We start from the raw sequence: 16,393 nt of genomic DNA on the forward strand, positions 1-16,393 counted from the left end.
ATCTAAACCTTCTGCTATTATCTTTGCTCTGTTAGTTTGATCTTCTCTTGTCTTCCAACAGCTGACTGTGGAGGAGCATGCTGTGGCTCAGGGTGGATGCTCCAAGCTATTGATCTAAATTACACTGTCTGCAGACTCCAAACTCCTCAGAGAGTCAGAGGGAGGGAGCTTAGCAAAAGAAGAAGGAGACGAAGAAAAAGACAAAGACCATGCAATTGTAAAAGGCAAATAATTCCCTCTGAAAAAAGTCTAGCACGGGCAGAATTGGGGTGACATATGAGAAAGGCTGTGATAAATAAACATGAAGAGAGAGGGAAAAAAATGCAAAAAAAAAAGAAAGCGTAGGGGGCAGACAGGCAGGCAGGGAAACAAAGAGAGCATGCAGTGTCAGTGCTATGACTGAGGATTATGGCAAGATAGCTCAATGTAATTTCTGCACAGTTACAACAGCAATCATGTGTTTATTGTCGTTCCCAGCCACCCAAACTTCTTTGAGCACTTTGCTGACTATCAGATTGAATCTAACAGGGATGTGACAGGCGTCACTCAGGGAGCTGATGTCAGACTGATGGCTTTTGCAGATGACACCTCTCTCCATCTGACATACACTAGACAATACCACCAGGGAAATGAAATGCTTCCACGCAGTCATAACTATAGGGAATTGAACAATACTCTGCTTCTTATTTCAAGAATGCAGAAGAGGGAGGGTAAGACGAGGGTGAGGGGATGGAAAGAAGCAGAGAGAGGTATAAATTTGAAAACAACAAATTCAGACTTCCACAAAAGTCTTAGAAAAATAGCTGAGGGATTCTGGGATTTTCAGGATGTGTGTGTCTGCACGGCAAATGCTGAAGAATAATGTTGCCCATAGTAAATGAAAGGTACCCTTTTCAAACATGAATATAACACTGCAATGCAGTTGCATTAGCTAAATGCTCACCTCTTGAATTGCTTTTTATTATGGTTAAATAAACGGATGAACATTTCAGAAGAATACTTCAACTACTTTAGGTTAAAATGCAGAACATGATGCAGGAAGCTTAACAAGTGGCTCAAGCAGACATCCTAGTAATTGTAAAGAGGCAGTGAAAGGTGAAGTGTTGAGGTTTGCAGTCATGTGACCACTGACCATGTGATCTTGACATTTCTGTCATTTTGAATGTGTGACACTGTAGGGTCAACTTTTTTCTTTTCCCCTTCCTTTTTGTTACATGTTTGTAGAAATTTGCATGGCTTCAGTCCCAGGTATCTGTTCCAAACCAAGATAAGTCAAGAATGGATTCCAGATGTCATTAGATAAAGCTATATTATTTTTGTGGTAAGAAGTTTAAAGATAAATCCAGTGGTTCAGTTGTAGTGATCTTTTTTTATTTACAGTTTAAAACTATATTTTTCTTGGCAACAGAGAAACAAGGAGCAGTTTCCTGTATTTTCCTGGGATTTTGTCAGCTTCTGTAATGCTACCCAGCAAGCAAAGTGAAGGAGATGGAGGGCCTCCACAGCCCAGAATAGTGCATAATTTTTCAGTCACCATCATCCAAAAAAGAGCGGACTGGGTGCCAGACCTATGTGGCAAAAAAATAATAATCTGTGTTCCCTGAAGTGCACTGTGAACAAGTGTGTTTGTCACTTAGACCCATTTTAAACATTTTCTTTGGGTGAGGTGTGTCCTATGAATTGCTTTATACTGTATGAATTGTAAGTTTGCATTATTGGTCATGCAGAAAATAGTGTTACAGATTTCTCTCCAGAAGTCAGAGTTGGGGGAGAAATCCAAGTCCTTTTGCCATTTGTTTATTGGTACCATTGTTCCATCAATATTTGAAATTAGCTTGTAAGGATTAGAGGTTATTTCTCTGGGGTGCATGATTTTCATTATTTCTTTAGCTAATCTAGAGGGAGGCAGTGGATTGTTTATTATGCTGATCTTTGATCTAATGATAGATGTTAATTGTTGGTACTGGAGGAATTGCGCTTCCCCAACTCTGTACTCCTGGCAATTAATGATAACGGAAGAGTATGTTTGTAGTCATCGTCAATCTTTTTTAAAAAAGGAGTGTAATTGAGGTTAAAAAGCTCTGATAGCCTGGGGGCCATATTAAATATTTGATATGTTTTCTGTGTTATATTGTGAATAAAATATGTTTCTGAGATTTACAAATCACTGCATATTGTTTTTCTTTACATTTTACACAGTGTCCCAACTTTTGTTAGCTGGATTTGTACATTTAACTCCGCCATGAAGTTACAGGTGAATCCAATGTTGTTGATTGACTACAAATAAGGAACTCATGCTTAAATTTGTGCTTTTCTTGGCTTGTTTGTCTCAGTGATTCTTAGTTATTCCTAGACTCTTCACCTCTATCTAGTAGTAGTTGTGGTGGTGACGGGGTCTCTCTGTTTCTGGCTGTTTCTCTCTCGGCTTGACGTCCTCTCTGATTCTCTCTCCTTTAATCTATAATCTATGAGGGATGCTAGCAACATGTGTCAAGGATGGACTCTGTAGAGCACAGTGGGTTAGCATAATGTAATCCACTGCCTCTGTAGAGGCAATGGAAGGTAACATGTTGTGATAGCCAATGAGTCTACAGACACAGGACTCAATTGTACAACTTAGAGACATGATTAAAAGTAAAAGACAGTCTTCACTTCAGCAGAAGGTTTGGTAATCAGTTAGTTACTGACAAGGAGTAGGCAAAGGCAGTCCAGGGAAACAGGGAAGTCATATCCAGCGGTATGCACAGGGAACTAGAGGTTGGAGTATTCAACACAGTTTGGCACAGAGAGAGAGAGTTACAGACTGATTAAATACACTTTGAGCACAGGACAATGAGGCACAGGTGACACTCAGGATGGTGGATCTGACAATCACAACAGTGAAGTGTCTGAAGCATGTGTTTTAAATTAAAAGAGGAAACCATGATAAATGACAGGAAAACAGAAAACACGACCCATGGTGCAAGGCGAGACATCATGTGTGTGTATCTGGCATAAACAAGGTTAAACCTAAGGTGCTGTTGGACTGCCAGGCTCTTGTATTATCACCATATGGCAAACCTCTCATCAGCTGTACCATCTGGCTGCTGGAGTACTCTACCGCTCTGCTCATCAGCCAGCCCTTCCTTTCAGTTACAGCTGAAGTTTAAAATGCTACTTCCTGAAAATATGTTACTTTCCCTCAGAAAAACATATTTTGTGGTCCTAAATGAGTTATATTTCAGAAGTGGAACTGTAGATAATTAATCGAAGAAATTAGTTTTGTGCGTTGATTTTTTTTTTTTTTTTTCCTGTAGTATGTGGCAGTATTTATAACAGAGCAACAATTCGTCCTAAAGATAAACTTTCTTTGATTTAAAAAAAACCCAAAAAAATCAGTCCCAAACCATTTAGTCACTCTATTTTTCATTAATCACAATATTCGCTTTCCTCAAAGCAGGAGACATGAAATATTGTTGATATTTTGGAGACTAGTGGTTGGTTGCTGGAAAGCTAAGTAAGACTTGGTAGCTGCTCTTTGTAAGTAAAGGGAGAATTCAAAGAAAATTAGGTCAGAGCATGGTTAAACTAATGATATCACACACCAGAAGGTCAAGTAGGAGTATGACGCAACAGAGAGCATGCAGCTGTTAGACCTAATAATTGATCAAAATCTTTTTTAGATGCACCATAAGAACTGGGTTTCCCATAATTCCTGGCCTCTTTTGTTCTGGGGAAATGATTGAGTATTTTGACCATCATTGTAAGCAAACCTGAGTTTGCTACTGCTGCCTTGGGAAGGAGTAGCTCTGGCTCTAGAGGTTTCTTGCTCACATTGCTTGAGAGTTTTCCATCAGATTGGAATTTTCAGTTTTTTATTTGTAAAAAATGTTTTGAATCATGTATAATTTTCTTTCCACTTCACAATTGTATACCACTTTGTGTTGGACTTTCACATTAAATTCCAGTGAAATATATTTATGTTTGTGGTTGTAATGAGGCAAAATATGAATACTTTTGCAAGCCACTGTATAACCAGAACCCTTACAACTGAAAAGCCTAGAGAATGTAAACACAAGAAACCAACTTGGAAATAACTCTAAAAAGATACAAAACTCAAAATTTCTAAAAAACTAAGAGCCACTCAGATGTTACAAAAACAGAATTAAACAGTCCAAAACAGAAAAATCTGGGTCAAAACCCAGAACCATGACATGGATAACAAGCTGCATGGTCCCTCTTCTCTTTGGTAAAGAGAATGTGGCATCCATCCTTTCTGAAAAAAATCAAATTGTGATTCATCTGATGACAGAACAGTGTTCCACATTGTTTCAGTCCATTTTAAATTAACTTTAGCCTCAAAGAAAACAGCAGTGTTTCTGCATCATCTTCACATATGGCTTCTTCTTTGTATGTTAGAGCTTTAACCTGCATTTGTGGATGCCAGTGATTTCTGGAAGTGATCCAAGTATTCACAGTTAATTCTATGTTCCACAATTTGTAGATAGTTATTTGCAGATTGGTCTTTAATGCATCTTTACTTCTGAGAAACTCTGCCTCTTTAAGATGCTCTTTTAGCGCCCACTCATGTCATTTAATCGAATTAGTTCCAAAATGTTCCTCCAGCTGTTTGTGTTCAGTACCACTTACTTTTCCAACCTTTTGTTGCCCCCTTCCCAACATTATTGAGACATGTTGCTGCTATTAAATTTTAAAAAAGCTAACAGTTTTCTTAAAATGGTAAATTTTCTCAGTTTAAAAGTTTGATGTGTTTTCTATGTTCTATAGTGAATGGGGTTTTGAGATTTCCAAATGATTGCATAATTTACATTTTACACAGTGTGCAAAGTTTTTCAGAATTGTATATATATATATATATATATATATATATATATATATATATATATATATATATATATATATATATATATATATATATATATATATATATATATTCTGCTCTTTCAAATTTCATCAAAATCTAATGAGCTTTGTGTGACACATTGCTTGAGACACATGGATAAACAAACAAGCACTGTAACGAGCTAATAGGCATATGCAGGACGTTGCATAATTTCCCCGAGTTTTGTCAAAATTGAATCAGAGGTATCTCCCAAAATTGCTTCTGACAAACATGCAAGCGAACCAGCAGATGGGTGGAGAGTGACTTGAAGCTTGTTCCATTTCATTATAGGGAAAAAACATACTAGATATTAAATTCCGTATATACACAGATGGGATGGTGGAAGCTCCGGACGTTGAGTGAGTGCATAATTACGCCATGCAGTTTAGCTGACATTTACTCACAGCAATAAACAATGAAAGAAAAATGAATGAACAGATGAGTGGAGCTGCAGAGTTTTCCAGTAAAACTGGCTCAAAGAACTTTCAAAATATTGCTTTCAATTTGAATATCTGAAGTCACTCAACAGTGTTTCAGTCCTTGCCTTCAGGAAGACTTCAGCTGTTTTGTTCCTTCCAAACAACATTAATTTGTCCAGATGGTGTGAATATGTTGCTTATAAACTGCTTTGAGGTGGGCAAAATAGATTATATAGTATAACTTGGACTTGGAAGTCAAATAGTAGAAAACAACATGACATTCAGGCACACTATTTAGATTAAAAAAACAAAACAAAAAAAACAAAAAAGCAGACAATATTCCTTTGAGAGCTTTCAAAAATGAAAAATGAAAATAGTTTTGGTGATATCACCAAAACTATTCTGATGTTTGTTTGCTGACATTCAGCAAGGAACAACCTAAGTCACCATTCCTGTATATATGCTAAAATATGATGATACAATAAGTGAGTAGATAATGGCTGAAGGCTTTGAAATGAAAAGTTTGATTCATTAGCAGTCAAAAGAACAAGCTCATTTCAATAAACTCAGGGGCATTGCTGCTACAGACTTCCATGCTCTCGTTTGAATAGAGATATATAATGTGTACATATGAACACTGGCAAGATGCCATCCTGTAGCTACAAGGTGAAACCTAAAATTCAGCATTTTTGCCATTGCCATCTTGGTGTTTTGAAAACTGAACATAAAAATCTAGTGGCAGGAGCGCAGCTATATACTTTCTGAGGTGTATGCAGACATGTTTTTAGCCCCCCCCCCCGTGCGCACACACACACATACACACACAAAAAACACACCCTCTCAATATAACTTATATTGTAACTACAGCACACAGTTGCGTAACAGTGACCTGTTATTTTACTACTAGTAACTGAAGCTACCCTGAGTATTTAAAAGCCTCCTCTTGATACAAATGAAAACAGTTGCGATTGAGCACATTCTCAGAAGCGCGTGCTGGGGCGCCTTTTGTGGGTAGGGGACGACAGGAGGAGGGGAGGTGAAGCACAGGGGCGCCTAATCAGCGCCGTGCCTCTGTTATTGATCATATCATATGCACAGCTGTTAAATACAGAAAATGCAAGAAATGCTTTCCTCGCATCGCACCACTTGTGTGGTGCCCCTACACATTGCATATAATGCATACCCACTTTTTGCGCCACTGTCTAGGGGTACATCTGTTAGCAACTTGTCAAATGGGTAGGCCCGCCCTAAAGCATATCCTCCTTTATGTCTTTCTGGGCACTAATGGGGTTCATAGTTCTTTCCAAAATTATCATCATGTTGTTTTCAAGAAGACATGAAAGTAGCAATTGAGGAGATAAACGAATAAAAAAAGTGGTGATAGAGGACACGAAACAAGGGTTGTTTTTCCCCTAGACAATTTTACAACTTGACTTGTTTTTGAAAAGAGAAGAGTCGCTCCCTGGTGGCCATCAGAAGGAATGCAGATAAAGCACTTCACTTTTCAGAAATAGACCATGCTCCGCACCTCCATTGTTGAGGCTTCACAGAGCTGTGGTGGTTGGTGCCTATCGTGGTGGTAATCCCCAAACTAGATGGTAGACACCAGAGGTAAAAGGAGTCATTGGGCTTGGTTAGCCTGTGGGACTTCGGAAGCAGCTGATGGATACCAGCAGGTCAAATGGAATGTGGCTCAGGCAGTGGCTGAAGCAAAAACTCAGGTGTGGGAGGAGTTTGGTGAGGCCATGGAAAAATTCGATCAGGCGACTCAGGAGAAGAAAGCAGTGCTCACCTCACACAGTGTGGGGTGGACAAGATCTGGGGTGGTGTCACTGGATTGGCAGACTGGGGTGGGTGTGCTCCAACTATCAGGCAATCACACTCCTCAGCATCCCAAGGAGGGTCTATGCCAGGGTGCTGGAATGGGAGGGTTTGTCTGCTAGTCGAACCTCAGATTCAAGAGGAACAATGTGGTTTTTGTCTGGGTCATGAAACGCTGGACCAGCTCTTTATTCTCTCAAGGATGTTTGAGTGTGCATGGGAGTTTTTTATGAGAAAACTCATAAAAGTTATTAATTTGAACTTCTATATTATATTTAATATTATATTCAGTAGCTCCATAATATAGTGGTTTATGCATTCCAGCCTGTCCTCTAAAAATCGACCTCATAGGTTGTTTGTGCAAGCACGTTTTTAAGAACCAGTACCATCCATCCAACACAATACCTGCATCTTAAAATTAAGCTAGCAGTCGTACTTGAAAGGGCATGTGAAGAACATCTTCGGGTTTTCTTCAGCAAATTATGAATTATGTAAATATGGATTTTCTCAGATTTCTGAAAAGTCTATTGGGATTAAATGCATTAGATGCCACAGGAAAAGCTTAAATGGACTTGTTCTTATATAGCACTTTTCTACTTGAGCACTCAAAGTGCTTTATACAGCATGTCTCATTCACACCCATTCATAGAAGGACTTCAGTATCTTGCTCAAGGATACTCTGGCATGCAAATGGGAGCAGCCACGGATTGAACCACCAACCTTAGAAGGTGACCCGCTCTACCTCCTGAGGTAAAGGAGTAAAATTACAGAATAGCATGACATACAAAACGTTATTTTAAAAAGTGGCCTGTAGTTTATACACCATGTGAGTTGCGTTGCCTCCTGCCACCTGTAGGCACGATCATTTTGGAAATACTCGTGTAGGAACAAACGACTGATATGTCGATTGATATGTGATGCATTCGCTTAGCAAGTGAAAGGTTGTTGATTCTTGGATGGATTATATTCGTATTAGGATCACATCCTAAATAACTGATGGAGGTCATAAAGGTTTATTTGTTAGGATAAAAAAAAATAAACATAATTTGATTCTTAATCAATACCTTGGACTTCCTCCACAGTCAGCGTGGTTCAATATTTGCAATTCAACAAGGCAGCAACAAGCTGCTTTTAAATAACAATCACACACAACAGCTGTGCCACTGCAATATCTGCCAAATAATAATATTTATTAATCAACATATATGTGTGTGTGTGTGTGTGTGTGTGTGTGTGTGTGTGTGTGTGTGTGTGTGTGTGTGTGTGTGTGTGTGTGTGTGTGTGTGTGTGTGTGGATATGTTACAGGCAAACAGCACAGACTCACGGAAAAGGCAGACAGAGGGACTCGTGCTGGGGTTTAAACTAATGTTATCACAGGAGGCTTGTTAGAGAACTTGCCAGCTAATGCTAGTGCTAGCCCTTTGGGAGCACAGAGGTTCTGCACATGGGGTAGTAATATTGCCTGTTCAAATGATGGAAAATGTATGTTCTGCATCTTTGCTGGCACAGGTCGCTTGGATATGCTACAGCAGACATCACTCTGCAGTTCATCCAGCGCTGTCTCTTGGCAATATTTTTCTCACCTTGTGCTGACTCAAAGCACAGCTGCTCATTTGACCTTTTCCAACAACGTGTGTGTACGAATGTCTGTGTAATCCTGTCATTTCAGCACGATAGACTACATGTGCTTAAAAGACCTAACTCAAACAGAATGTATATAATCATCAAGCATTATTAATCAAGTTTATATCACTATAAATTGCAAATTGCCAAATAATTCAGCAGTGTTGGGGTTACTTTTATAATGGAAGACAACATTGCATTAATTTATGGCTGTACAACTGGGCAGTCAGTGTCCTACCTTGTTGGTGGTAGAGTAGCAGCTTTCCTTTCTCGAGCACCAGAGTGAGGCTGTGATCTCGCTGTCCCTCTGCATGTAGGAGCGTCCCAGAATTCTTCAGGGTTTTAAACTTCAAAGAAATAGTCTCCATCACTGTCCAGCTTGCTCTCACACTCAGTCTGTAGACCAAGCTGCTGCTGCCATCAAAGCTTGCCACACTAGAAGCTACAGAGCACAAAAGAAATGTGAATGGGGTGAAGACCTTTATTCTATACATCTCATTCTTCATTTTAAATAACATACTAGTACAAAATACTAACACAAACCCTGCAATAGGCTCACCATTATAACTTTGCACCATATTTCTTTAATGTTTATTATTGGCCCTTATTGGATAGTTACAGTGAAGAGTAGGCAGAAAAGTAGGGAGAAAGAGTAAGACACCTGGCAGAGGGCCACAGGTCAAACTCAAACCGGGACCGCTGACTTTAAGACCTGAGGCATATGGTTGCCACGTGACACTATGAGCTAATCTGTCACCTGTGTACCATTCATCTAACAGCACAGCTCAGCCACGGCTAAAAACAAATGTAGTTCACTAATGTCACTGAATTATAAGAAATAATATTACTAGAAAAATTTGGATCTATGAAATTATTTGCTCAGCAAGCACATGTAATTCCATTAACATCCCTTGTTGTAACAATGTTCCCATCTTACTCTCGCTTGTGGTGTCCGATGTGTCAAACCATGTTTGCTTTGTGAAACATGATTTATTTTGTATATTTTAAAATAAAGAGGCTATACAGATTGATCAGTAGGCTTCAGTGGTTGAATTTAAGCCCTGTGCTAACTCAGACACATGCACACCTTTACAAGCCATAGTGTTTTTAAAGTAGGGTAACACAAAAGTAATAGACTTGACATTCAGTTTAGGACAATTATAAAGAAGCAAAGTTTGCTGCTGTTGCCTTGAAATGCTTGGATTGTTTGCTTGGAGGCATTTTGCTTGTACATTTCTATTATTTACAGTCTTATTGCACTCTATAATGAAATAAACAACAGCCAATAATTCTAGTGCATGGCCCTATTCTCACTGTTTGAACGGCATTGCTTATCTTTCTTTAAACTAATGGTTTCTAACCTAGCTGGAAAAGTTTCTTCCAACTGACTTCAAACACCACAGCAAAATTAAATAGTCAAGTTTCTGCCTATGAAATGACCACGGAGGTGCAAAGACAGGCCTTAAAATATGGGAGTAATTAAAATCTACTGTTGTCAGAACCAGTGTTTTGTGAATCTGTATTTCACCATCATTATCCATGGTTTCCACGTAAGTGGCTTACTCTGGCTAAAAAGAAATATCTGTATAATGCTGCAGGACTAATAGAAGTTTCAGTACATCATCCAAATTTTGGTGGGGGGGCCTAAGCTAAAATTTTCAAAGTTAAAACTTACTATATCGACAGCCATATATTTCCAATCTGAGTCCAATCCTCCCAGTGGGGTTCCAGTCCAGTGGGATTAAGCGAAGAAAGCGAGCTATCACCGGCTGCTCCAGTTTGTACTGGACGACAGTGTCAGCATTACTGTTACCTGGAAAAGCCTGCAACAATACAGATGCACGTTAGTTTTCTTCAGACTGCTATCAGTCTGCTTTTCATCAAGCTGTATAAGAATTGAATACCTTTAAAAAAAAAATCTTTGAAATTTAGTGGTCATCCTGGTGACTAAAAGCTACCGTGTTTGAAATGTCTTGACAAAAAAGCACAACATTCGGATAGATCCATTTTTTATTGAAAGTTCTCCAAATTCAAGGAGGTGCAGCAGTAGTTCTCATTGTCAGTGAGGAGAAAAAGTCTCCCAAACCTCCTCTGTGCTGAGTCAGTCTTCATTTTCAAACTCTGAACGAACAGAATCCATTGATCCTAAGTAATGATAATGTCTCTCCCTCTCACTCATCTCTGTCCAGTGATCAATAACTGGGACCTATTCTGTCTCCGTACCAAGCCTCTCTTAAAAGACTAATGGCTTCTATTTTTCCCAATCAGCTGCCTGTGGGAATCCAGTGGGGCTTGCTGGCACACACAGAGGAGCACCGGCATTATTATGTGTAAGAAGTGAAAAAAAAGAACAAGCTGCATATACGGTATAGATGTCCACGTGTTCATGTGCATGTCCTTTGCTTGTGTCCTATCTCAAGAGTGTGTGGCACTGCACGTGTGTTTGTCTGAGAGAGTCTGCTGAGGGTGTACCGATGTGACTATGTGAGAGAAATTGGCTTCTCTGGCACTGCATAATTGTGATCTCAGCGCCGTCTTCAGTGCTTTGAAGGGCTCAGCCAGCTGGGCAGCAGAGCGTTAAGCTCAACAAATGGCTCTGTTTCCTGCTGAGGAGAGCAGCATCTCATTTACTTGCCCGAGCATGTTTTGAAATATGAGTAGCCTCTGACAAGCCTTCAGTCAAGGAAAGAGAAACGGGTGGCGAATGAGTCCAAGAAGATGTGAGAAAGAATCGCAGAGCAACTGTGGCTGGAGTAGCTGGGAACACCAACACAATGTAACAGTACTAAAATACACATAAAAGTCCTGCAATAAAAGTAGATACAAAAAGTACTTTAAGAATCAGCAGTAAAATCAGCAGACATTATTTAAGTGGTATAACAGTCAACAAAGACATTTTACTGCATAGGTGGTCATGGTGAGGCTAGTTTATTCACTTTAAATATTATGTTGGGTTTATTGAAATGTATTCGTTGCCATGCTAATGACTTTTGTTCCTTTGGAGAGCTGCCAGCTTTGTTAACCTTGTTTGCTCCTGTTTATTTTATTAGGGAGGTAAAATATCATAAGTGGGTTTTTTTTTTTGCTTGTTTAAAACAACTTCTAAATGACACACAGACTTTTTAAATCTCAGCAAAGAATCTTGCCACTCCACCCCTAGGTAACCATGGGCCTACATTCAGATAGTCTTCTGGTGCAGAAATACTTTGTTCAGGATTGGACAATGTTTGGATCACAACCTGCAAGTGAATCTGTGGCACAGGAAATCCTGGGGATGCTGGGGAATGAACCCATAGTGCACAACTCTTTGAAGGGTCCAGTGAAATGACAAGCATGCACTTGGTGACGCTTCTGATGTGATGTGCTTTCTTCGGGCTTTGAGACTGCTGGGTTGCAGCCAGAGATAAAGCTTTTATCACGCTTGAGGAACTTTGACATAAAAGTTGTCTCTCGCTGGTCAAGTTTGAGGTGAAATGGTGAAATAGTGCAGATTTGCCACCTGCAAATGGTGAGACTGGGACATCCAGGAGGCAATCTAAATGCAGCATCAAAGGAGCGAATGATAAAAAAGACAAATTTATGTCGGGTTTTGTTTTTGCTATTTATAGGCACACTCTCTTTTTGATCAAACATCTGAAACATGTGACACCATACAGTAAGAATCCACATGCAACTTGTGTGATGATGGATTCTAATTTTATTCTATTTTTAATCTGAAAAGTAATTAATGACTCTCACTGTCAAAAAAATTAAACTAATGTAAGTAGAAAGTTCATTTCTATCTTTACCTCAAATCGGTGAGTAGATGTGGCGGAAGCAGCTGTTTTTGCAAGTAAATTTTCCACTTTCACTCTTAGCAAGCCTAACTAATATACGGGACTTCACCATTTTTCGTGTTGTGTGTCAAATCATGTTTTTAAGCTACAAGAAGTCTGTTCTTTAGTGATGACTTAAAGGGCTTTGGAGAGTTTGCGTCCTTTGCTGTGAAAAAGTTGTACCCAGTCAAATCTGAAAAAAAAAAAAGTTTTCTTTGGGCTGCTGCTGTAATGAAAGCTGCACTTTCTTCCACACAGGAGGGAGGAGACGCGTGACTTCCTCTGAATCATCAAATGTTGTTCAGTCAGCTGAGGCTTGCATGGCTGCCTGTCATTCTGACATCTGTACTTTGCTCACTGGTGATCAATCACTCTCCCAGTCTAGTATTCTCTTTTTCATCGAAACAATGCTGGAAAAATAAAAATTCCGGAGAGAACAAGAAGCGGGGAATATATTTAGACGTAAAGCAACCACAATGCTTGTGTACTTAAGTCACCGCATGCTTGTCTCAGCCAGCTTTCTCACCAATTCTTCTACACATTTACATTTGAAGCACTGAGCTGACACTCTTATCGAGAGCGGCTCTTGCCGTCTGAGCTCGCGTGCGCTCATTCAGTGACCTGCTTGCAGCCTGGTGATGGACATCTTTGCCGCTGCAGGAATCAAAGCCGTGAGTTTTTCTATGCCAGCCGGCCTTTCTAACAACAGCACGAGCCTCCTGTCAGCAGAGGTTAAACTGTCTGACAGCAGACCTGTGCCGTCAACAGAGTCCTGCCCAGGTGCCTTTCATTGTTCCATCTATTATTAATAAATAGTGAAAGGCTCCTGGTGAGCACGGCTTGTCACTGCAGGCAGCACCAGTCCTCACAGATAATGTTAATAATGTCTATGACAGTTAGGTCAAATGTGTGTGAGTGCTGAGTGTCACTCCCTACAAAAACAGTGTTTTTAGCCATATTAATATGCATTATTTAACAGATGTAGGGGTCCTTTTTTGTGCCATTACCCACAAACTGTGTGTACTTTTGTTAGTGAGCACTGTTTCCTGTTGCATGCAATGAGTCTTTTATTAGATTGAAAATGATTGTGCAAACACAGAGAAATTATATTTCAGTAAAGCCAGAGCTGGTCAATTTACCTGCACCTTTGCTAAAGACTAAAATATCTCAGCAACTATCTGATGAATTGTAATGAAATGTTATTTTAATATCTATGGTCTCTAGAGAACAGTATTTATTCCCTAACTTTTCACTAAGAACACCATCAGTTTAAGATGTGTACTTTTCTAGCGATACAACAAAAGGATGCACACAGATATCCATACTCCCACAAGGGTGACTCCTAATCATTTGTGCACCCAACATTGCATACAACATACACCAGAAGAAGAGTTACCCCTAAGCTGTCTTCCTGCCGGTGTTGTCTCCAGTTGTGTCCTGTGTCACTGAACATCAACACATAGGCTGTGAGCCAATCAGAGCTGCCGTAGCGGCCCTGCGTAGCAACGGCAGTGATTTGGGTTCTCCTTCCCAGGTCCACCTCCAACCACTGGTATCGGTCTGAGAAGAGAGGAGACCAACCTCCAGCTCCTGCACAGGGGACGGAAACAAAGAGAATGCTGTAATGATGGGTAAATGCTTTTAGTTTATACTTAGAGTATTATTAATTTTGTGGGGCCATGACTCCACTTCATTCTTTCATTGTCTATCAAAACATTTCTGTGCTTTTAACAGACATTTTCTTATAGATATTCTTAATTCATCTTGAAATGGTGAATGTAGAAGAAATGTAATGAATTCTTCACTTCTGAAAATGTTCATAATTGACAGAACCAGCTCAGAGAAATCTGAGATCCTGATAAATTTGCAGTAACATAAATTTTTTTCTTGTTCTTGCTTTGGATGTATGTTTGCAATTATAAGTTTATGAAAAATAGATTCAACCAATTCCATCCAAAGCAACATTCAGAAACATTACTTTAATTGTGTTCATGCAAAAGGATAAATTATTATCAGGCCTATACATAGTAATTCAGTTTCCTCAAAAACAGCGTAAAGCTTTGCAGACCACAGAGAACTATGCGATTTTCTTCCCAGGAAAATGTTTCTATTGAATGTCTTAGGCCATATTAAGCAGACATTTACATACATTACAATGTGTGGAAAGCTATTGTGTTTATATGAATGATGCTGATCTGTCTGCTGCTTTGCTTACAGCAGTAAACCAGTCAAACAATCACCAACTGACCACCATTCACAGACATTAGTATTGTGGAACATATTAGCGTGGTCATTTCCACTCAAATATGTGTGTGTCCAAAATCATTCAGTCATTAACTGCACCATTTAAAACATTTAAAACAATTAAAACATAAAAGATCAACATCAGCTAAATAAATACTGACATGCTTTGTTGAGCATACTGAGCGTAGTGCTCATGTCTGCCATTTTTTCTTTTTGGCAGTACATAATAGTATACAGTGATTGTGTAGTCAAAATACATTCTGACATCATTACAAAAGACTGAACTAACCATAGACTAGTGAATGATTTTGATAATTTGAAGTGAAGGGAATTTGAAGCGAAGTTATTAAAGTTTGGATTCATCACTCCATCAGACCCATTTCCACTAATTTTCAGTCCAGTTCTTGTGTAATTTGTCTTTTTTCTCCCTGTTTCCCTTGATTAAGAATGGCTTATTAACAGCCGTCCTTCCACTGAGATTATTTCTGATGAGGCTTTGGTGAACAGTAGACTGAAGGTCCAGAAGCCTCTCTCAGGCCCTGTATCAGGTCTTTGCTAGACCTTTTCCTGGTCCTCAAGGACATGACTTTCAGATACTGCTTATCTGCTATAGATAGTTTTTCTAGACCTGACACTTCTTTTGTGCTCCACTTGTCCAGTTTCCTCAAATTTTTTAAGGACACACTGCACACAAGTTTTCAGCTACTAGCACTTTGGGAATTGTTGGCACAGTTTTATGGTGTCCAACTGTGTTATATTTGGCATTTTTTGTAGATTCAACTAAATAAATGGGAACAAATGACATGTTTTTGCAACAGGCCGCTAGTAGCATGGTCCCTAAAGGTACCATACCTTTTTTATATAGTTGAATAATGTCAACACATCAGAGATGACACCTTTTTCAAGTGACATAAACATCACAGAGAAGGTTTATGTTACCAGAAATGTATATTAGCTAATGCTCCATTTCTAAAGTTATTAATAATAAAAAGAAACCCTGCTTTGAAGTTTACATGTTGCAAATCAAAGCACAATTATAGTGCATCCTTTTTCTGGGTTTGATTGAAGTCCACATAGATGCTCACAGACATAAAACCCTACAATATGTCAAAATTTCCCTGGTTTCATGACGATAACTAATAAATCCGCAAGTGGGATATATCCGGGCCACAAACCCTTTGAAGAAAAATGGATTAGATGATGCAGTACCAGAATGGCATTTATGAATCTCCACAACTAAGTGTCAAGATTTGTCCTGCCATTTAATGGATCTGTTCTGGTTTTTATGAGCTCACCAAGGTGACAATATGAGAGTAAATGGAATGTGATTCAACATTGCTTAAAATATCTTCTCTGACATGAGGCAAATCACTGAGCTGAAACTTTTGTATTTTCTGCAGTTATTTGCATAGCACTTTCATATTTTCCAGGCATAACATTCTGCATTTTTGTCCTGGCAACATCTGTTGCAACATCTGGAAAGGACACTCAGGGATGCTCGAGAGTAACACACACTGTGTTCATACTGTAGTCTATAAAAAGGTAGTCCCATCAGCACTGGTATAGCACTTTTTTAAGGAGGCCAGAG

General features: G+C 39.2%; 1 protein-coding gene across 1 annotated transcript in view; it reads right to left on the minus strand.

The window, feature by feature from the left end:
• Positions 1 to 16,393, minus strand: part of LOC115778741 (contactin-associated protein-like 4) — a 109,758-nt gene that overhangs the window by 54,943 nt on the left and 38,422 nt on the right. Inside the window, exons 3-5 of the mRNA XM_030727021.1 lie at positions 13,958 to 14,151; positions 10,422 to 10,569; positions 8,985 to 9,188 (exon numbers count right to left, since the gene is read on the minus strand). Coding sequence (XP_030582881.1) covers positions 8,985 to 9,188; positions 10,422 to 10,569; positions 13,958 to 14,151 — 546 coding nt within the window. The remainder of the gene's footprint in view (positions 1 to 8,984; positions 9,189 to 10,421; positions 10,570 to 13,957; positions 14,152 to 16,393) is intronic.

Source organism: Archocentrus centrarchus, chromosome 4, assembly GCF_007364275.1.
Source record: "Archocentrus centrarchus isolate MPI-CPG fArcCen1 chromosome 4, fArcCen1, whole genome shotgun sequence".
NCBI classification, from domain to species: Eukaryota; Metazoa; Chordata; class Actinopteri; order Cichliformes; family Cichlidae; genus Archocentrus; species Archocentrus centrarchus.